The sequence below is a fragment of the Montipora capricornis genome, chromosome 3, assembly GCF_036669925.1.
Source record: "Montipora capricornis isolate CH-2021 chromosome 3, ASM3666992v2, whole genome shotgun sequence".
In the NCBI taxonomy this organism is placed as follows: Eukaryota; Metazoa; Cnidaria; class Anthozoa; order Scleractinia; family Acroporidae; genus Montipora; species Montipora capricornis.
This window is the reverse complement of record NC_090885.1, coordinates 53,764,242-53,771,741: the sequence shown is the minus strand read 5'-3', so window position 1 is coordinate 53,771,741 and position 7,500 is coordinate 53,764,242. Positions and strand designations below refer to the sequence as shown.

The following is a 7,500-nucleotide window of genomic DNA, read 5'->3' as shown; positions in this document are numbered from 1 at the left end:
ATCATCTAAACCCAAATCGATACTGCGCCACAACGCCCAAATGTGATATTTGCACAGGGAACTGCAGCCTTGCATGTGATTAATAATATACTAATTCAGTTCATAGTCAAAGATCTACACAAAGAGCTATTCATGGACAATTTAGTTTTATTCCTTTAAGTCTTGCAACTTTCACAAGAAATGGCTATGTACTACAGTCCTGCGAATTCGTTTCATTTTAGTTAATCAACCACCTTTATTAACCCTTAATAGTTAACATCAATTTCGTAGTCACACTAGCTGGCCTTTTAACTCGAAGAAGTTCCTTATAATTGCTTTTACTGAGATGGGGAGGGTTTTAATGGCTTAAAAGACTAATAAAAGTAAATAAATGAAGCTTAATCCGCAACCAAATTACAATGAAAACAACCATTGTTTCGCCTGAAAAAAATCTCCCTGCCGAGCAGTTAACGCCGAGCTGGAATTGAAGTAATTCTCAGGGGTAATCATTTAGCTTCCTAACCTTACTTCAAGCAACCACTATATATAATGAGCTAACAGAGGCTAACATCTATCCACTACGGTCCCGCTGGTGCTCAGGCAACCGTACGCATTAGCACGAGAAGGACCGGAAAAAGCCGTACGGCCCTATTAGGAACACGTTCTGCTCTTTGCAATGCAATAAAAATGCTTATTGACTGAGTTTAGGTCAGGCCCTCCCACTCAGTCAATAAGTACATATTCCTGAACTTAAGAGGAAGAGTGAATATGCTTTATTTAAAAGCAATAAAAAGTTAAGCGGGCTAGCCAGACAATACAGAGTTCTTGAAGAGCCATTATTCAATTATCCATGAATACGCGCTTGCACTTGTGGCAGTCATTTACGATCAGCCACATTTTTCCAGCAACTTCCAATTTCGTCGGTAAGCTGACCATTTTCCGAACTCATACAGTTTGTGCCGTGTTCCCCAACCCCACAGCCCCCGTCTCCATTGGTAGAAAATTCCGGCCCTCGATTCCAACGCCGTCATCCGACCATATAGCTGCACACACCACTTCCTTCCAGGAGAGCGGGTCGCTTGGTAGGACAGGACCACAGGCAAACCTGCGCGTACTAACGTACCATCTCCATATGCACCAGCTCGAATAAAATAGGCCGAAACATAGGCTTCACTACTCACTGTAAGTTCACAAGAGGGCTCAATCTGATGAAAAATAATAATAACTAAGATTTTTGGAAGTGTGATAGAGAATATATGAAGTTTCATATACTTGCACTGAGGGTATTTAATTCTAAGTTAAAGATGTAACTTGGACAATTGCGAGAGTAGCCTAAAAACAAGCTTGAACGAGACTCGAGATTGCGCATGCGCAGCACTTCAGTGCTCAACCGACTCTGCTCAACCATCTGAGCTATCAATCCATCAATTTCGTCCCCAGAATCCGCTTTTCTTTGGTCAGCAGCAAGAACACGGACTCTGGCTTCACTTTAAGACTCTGGCCACTTCTAATTTATACGCAGTCGTAGTGAAGGTCCATTTTTGTAACCGTTGCTAACAACTGTTTCGAATTTCTGAGCGTGCGTAGACCAGCCGGAAGTCCGTGATTTGCGTGATAAACACCTGAAGTATTCAGGTGGCTCTAACGGGTTCGAACCTATGACCTCTGAGATGCCGGAGCAATGCTTTACCACTGAACTGAGCTATGCACATGAAGCCACACAGTTGGGAGCAGGTCAATTTGTTGAGCTCATTTTTTTCTGTGAAGCACTCGATGAATGAAAGAAATGTATATTTGCTTCATCTTTTATCATTTATTTTTTAGGGAACATAAGTAAATTCATCTGTTTGAAAGCACCCCTCTGGCTCAGTGGACTAATGCTAGAAAAAAGACCATTACTAGGGTAATGTAGCAGCTCTCGTAACCTGCGATCGTTTGGTATTACAAGCAGTTCCTATTGTTTTGAAGTCTAAGTCATTGCTTCAATTGTTTAGCCTTTCATTTTTGGCTTGGTTATCGAGCCAATCATATTATACGTTACGAGAACTGCTACATAACTGATTACTTTGAATACAAAACCTATTGTATTACGAGGTTTGCAACCAATCTCAAGAGACAAGGAAACACTGGGGAAACGCACAAAATAAGCTAATGAGAGATTTATTGTTGCGTTTACCAGCATGGTGATGATGCCTTGACCTGAAGTCAGCTAGCTACAACGGAAAAAAAATTCACCATTTGCGTTCGTTCTCAAGCTGTTAAAATTGGCTCCATACTCGCCTCGACCAATATTTAGTTCTTCAGCTGAGGCACTAATGAGAAAAAAAACCATATTATAATTACCTCCACAGCAAACTTTGCTGGACTGAGTGAATTCAGATTCTGAGAGGATTCTGAGGATTCGTAAAACAGAGCTTTTTGGAGGTTTATAGCTGTTTTAAACTAAGGTAGAATGCATATTTAACCTAGCTATATAGGTAAAAACAGATTCAACCAGAAACCGGATTTGACAGACAACATTTCAGGGCTCAAAGTTTAGTTTTGGCTTTGGGAGCACTTGTGCTACCAAGTGTATATTTTTAGGAGCACAGCTTAAAATACTGGGAGCACCTGTTCCAACGGAAAAGCAGAACGTAAGACATTACGATTACGTCATCTTCAGTTTTGTATTTTATTTTAGTGCCGTGTTTGTTGTTATAACTAGTAAGGCTGACTTACTTTTCGTTTGATAAAGCGATAAAATTCTGACTTGTAGTTTTTAAATCAACTTGACTTCTCAATTTCAATAACAAACTATTATTACATGTTGTTTAAGTACATTCGAAATAACAGAAAAGTTTGAACATTATGTATTTTTTCAATGCACACTTGTAACCAAAGAAAATACTCTTGAAAACCGGAATAGATACACAACTTCATAACTGATAATAGACGCGTACTTCAATGATTCCATCAGGTTACCAAGATCAGACTTTATGATGTCGCAAATGGCAAATAAATTCTGCGCATTTGACGTCGTTGTTGTAGGCCGCTATGTCTCGCGCATTCCTTTAGAGTGATTCCGCTGTTGTTAAGTGAGCCAGCACAACATGAAGCATGACTTGAGGATTTCGTCGCTACGTAACCGCCGCTCATGCTTTCGACCCATGGCAGAGGTCTCTTTTCCCGCACTCGTCAGCCCAGTGAACACAAAAGGAAAGAGACCCCTGCTAGCAGGGAACCATTGACTAAGATTAGGATGAAGCGGATGAATGCACGGGGAAAACTTTACAGTATCTGCAGTGCATAAATTCTTTCTCTGAACCCCCTTCTAGCTACTCGAATTCGTTTCAGCCCGCTCTTTGAAATTTGCATATTTTCTTTTCTTGCTCGTTAGCTCATCCTCTCTAGCTTTATCGCAGACTGATATAGTGATGCAGTATCATTCGAGGCAGATTTATTCACTTTTGTAGAATGTGAAGGCTGGCTTTTTATAAGAAAATTATTGAATACAAGACAATATAAGCGCGATGACTTAACTTTTTAAAACAATTTTCTTACGTTGAAGAAAAAGGCTCATATTGTTGACCCTCTCTTGACCTTCCACTATCACAAACCATTAACATGCGCAATAAGCATGTGCTTTATTCGTAGTCTTCATTTGCATGTGTCAGGAGAGTTTTGACAAAAGAGTATGGATGGAATGACACAACAAGAGGAAAATGATTGATGTTTCGGTTTCATGACGAACCACTTAGAATACGCAAGTATACACTGTAGTCAGGTGAGAAAAAGCAGAGAGGCATTCAGTTGCACTGTACTTGAGCTTTTAAGGCGCGCGAGTGAGATCACACATGATTTTTTAGGCGCACAACCAAAAATTTAGTCGCATGTGCGACCATTTGGTCGCTAACTTTGAGCCCTGTCATCTACACGTAGTGGAACAATTTTTACAATAACATCAATCACATCCACCACTTTTTTAACATCTACACAAATTCTTCTTTTTGAGAAACTGAAAGAATAAGCACAGGAATCTCTTACTATTGTTTTTCCCCACTGAAATTTGTTGCATACAGCTGTGTCTTCCATCTTTCATGTGTGTCTGTTTCGTTTTGGCGTTTTCGCGTTTCCCGTTTCATTACTTCTTTTCTCTTAGTTACCGGGGGCCTGTTTCTCGAAAGAATGCAAGTCAGTTCGATCGAAAGTTGTTTCGATCGAAGGTCGTTTCGATCGACAAAAGTCAATTCGATCGAAGACAGACAAGAGTCAGTTCGATCGAAGACTGTAACTATTGCTTAAGAGAATGAGAAGCTATGATAATCCACGGATTCTGTTCCAAACGCAAGTGTTTTCAACAGCGTTTAATCTCTTTTCGCTCGGTTCTCATTGAAAGTGACAATACTTGTTCGTTTCATCATGGTAATAAAATCTTAAACCCCGTGTTTCAGTGTACGCACGTTATAGCGAATAGCTAATTGAGCATTGCCGATCAGGAACGCCGAGAAAGAAACGCCGGCAACAAAGGAAATCAATTGAACACCGCGTTTCCGCGTCGCGCATATTACTTCGCGCAAACATTACACAGCACAAGAACTTTTATTATCTATACGCTTGCAAAACTGTAGTTTTTATAAACATTTACTCTTCGATCGAACTGACTCTTGCCTTCGATCGAACTGACTTTTGGTTTCGATCGAAACGAACTTCGATCGAAACGACCTTCGATCGAAACGCGAGAGTGGTTGCAGCAGCCCTTAAGATTCTTGGAATGTCATCCATTGATGCCTCGCCTGTAACCATGAAAATGCCACACTTGGCCCAAGAAGAAAACGACAACCAAAGCATTCTAGGCAGGCTCTATTTGTTCAAGGTTGCCAAAGCAATCTTGGACATGTTTGTAATTGCTAATTCAAAAGCTGCTGACATTATAAGTGCTGTGCTAGATGAGGATGAAATAGACCAGATAAATTCAAGGCAAATGGTTACTCCAGAAGGTCGTTTCATGTGCAGATCACCACGGTGTCCAGCAACTTTCAAGCATGATGGGAAACGAAAAAGAGACCATGAACAGCAGCACAACCCTCCACCAGTCACCGAAGATGTAACATTTAATGAAAACACCACCACATAAACAGAGCCAAAACAAACAAAGAAAGATAATTCTTACAACTATAACTGCTGCTTGATCAACTATGGTCTTTACCGTGCCCGGTAAGTCACCCGGTAATTGACTCTTGTGCTCGAGAAAAAAAGGAATTATTATATGGACTCAAACTCGACAAAACCTATCAATTAATGCTCATCAAACAAGGAACTTCTTTGCGTATGTTGTTCCCACGGCGGTCCGCTTTATCTCTGTTTTGTTTTGGTGGTGTTCAAGTGTGACAATAAATTCATGTTTATAAATCTTTCAAGCAAATGTGACCATATTTTACCCTATAGCTGGCTTTCCCAGAGTGACTGGAGCAATTGATGGCTCTCTCATTCCTATCGGGCGCCCAGACAGTGATGAACATCTCTCTGTTTGCCACAAGGGTTTTCATGCTATTAATGTGATGACAGTGTGCAATGCTCACCTGTCATCTACAAATTTTGTTTGCATATGGCATGGCTCTGTACATGATTCAACTATTTTTAATGCCAGCTACTTGCAAGCATGTATGGAGGGTGGAGGAGGCGGGAATGGGTGGCTCCTGAGAGACTGTGGGTATGCAAATTATCAAACCAGAAGGCCCATACAAAAATGTAGAACACCACTGAGAGGGCCTTTGGCCTGTGAAAGACAAGATTTCCCTCCTTGATTACTCTGGTGGGCAGTGCAAAGCAGCAAATTTCTGCCTGGCCTCCATTCCTCAATAGCTTCTACATAACTTAAGCTCAACTTAACTCAAAATATTTTCTTTTGTTTATAAAAATAAATGTTAATCTCAACACCAGAGAGATTTTTGCAAAGGTAATGAGAGGCATGAGTTAATTTCAATTATGACGGAAAAACTGTTTTGAACTTTTTTGCAATGCAGAGCAGTTTGGTAGGGATCACCTCGGTTAAAGACTTGATTATTGCCTCTTGCTAGCTACCGGTAGGCCTTGAAAGTGACAAAACATGGAGAGAGTTTTGTTAAATTTACTGTGCATTGAAACCAATTTTCAAGGAGAACATGGAAAAATGTATTTGGCATAGATGGAAAGATTCAACTTTGCAGTGAAAAACACTTGGAGTGAGGTGCACTCTAACAGTAGCATTAATTTTATTGGGTCACTTTGTCCAAAAGCCACTCAACAGTCATCAGGTGAGTTCATTTTAAATGACATACCCACATATATGCGTACCTCCAAAAATCCAAAAAATAAAACAGTTTATTTTATTTATTTATTTGATATTTCCATTGTAAAGGGAGAGGTCTCTCCCTTTTCCTGTAGCCACATTTACCGTGGATAATGCACTCGTCTACTAAACACTTATATCAGTAGTTCCAAAGGTTGACAAATAAAAAGCAAAGTTACAGCGATTGAATAGTTAGCATTTTTTTTCATGCTTTGATTTATGAAACTTACCCCCGGAAAACATGGGAAACGGCATTTCTGAGGCCCTAATAATAACAATTTTCTGGGGAGCATGCCCCCAGATCCTCCCTAGAGGCTCATGCAGAAAGCGCTTGTTTCACTGCCTCTTCCTGAGGGTACCTATTAAAACGGAAAAACCCTGCTACGCCTCATGCTGAATTGTTGCCTTTAAGGATATAGATGATTATTGAGTTGAAAATGTTAAATATAAGCATTAATGCTAATAACACATGAATGCATTGGATGAACTGGCTGAGCTGTTCTGCTTTCATGTATAAGTTGGGTGCCTCCCGTATGTATGAGGGAGAGAAAGAGGGGGGTTGAGATATAATGCTGGATAAAGATTGGGGTTATGTTATTGTTGCCATTACTATAGAGGGGGGTTGGGAAATGTTTGAAGGACTTTCCAAGTAATTTTGCCAACCACCCCCCCTTCCTATGAGCTAATAAATGAAACCCCCCTGATACATACAAGCAAAATAGTTTTGCATCTGTGTTAAAAGTAACAACAAAAAAACAAACAAAAGCCAAAACTTGACAACAAAATTGCCCAAGACATGGAGCATTCATAAAAATAAAACTACTAATAAAATTAATCACTCAATTGCTTCATTTCCATTGGTCGAGTGTTATGATGTAACACGAAGTGTTTCTAGAATACCCAGCCACTATTGTATTCTTGCAGTAGTGCCCTTTGAAGAACTAGGCATATATTATAATAACAGACGCTATTCCTTTGCAAATTAAGTAGACCGGTATTCTAGAATCTAGACAGTCTTGTTTATGATCTTCAAGACATCTGTCTCAAAAACATGAAAATGAGTACAACAAAATCAATCTTTTCTTAAGACTGCAAATTTACCACCAGATCACCTGGACTCATCATGGCTTAACAAAACCCTGTTCATCAAATGTGATTTTAGGATGACTGCTTCTCCTTCAAAATGTCACTTTCTAGTTGCAATTTCCTCATTT

At 39.9% G+C, this 7,500-nt stretch overlaps 1 protein-coding gene across 5 annotated transcripts in view; it reads left to right on the top strand.

Annotated features, from left to right (window-relative positions):
- Positions 1–3,604: 3,604 nt before the first annotated feature.
- LOC138043391 (uncharacterized) overlaps positions 3,605–7,500 on the top strand; it is a 31,447-nt gene continuing 27,551 nt past the window's right edge. For 4 of the 5 annotated variants that reach the window (XR_011131248.1, XR_011131247.1, XM_068889639.1 and 1 more), the window contains exons 1-2: positions 3,639–3,742; positions 4,972–5,172. Coding sequence is in view for 2 of the 5 variants with exons in the window: in XM_068889639.1 (XP_068745740.1) it covers positions 5,154–5,172 (19 nt within the window). In the remaining 3 variants the exon portion in view is untranslated. Of the gene's footprint in view, positions 3,743–4,971; positions 5,173–7,500 lie in introns of all 5 variants that reach the window. The other variant, XR_011131246.1, reaches the window with a different exon arrangement.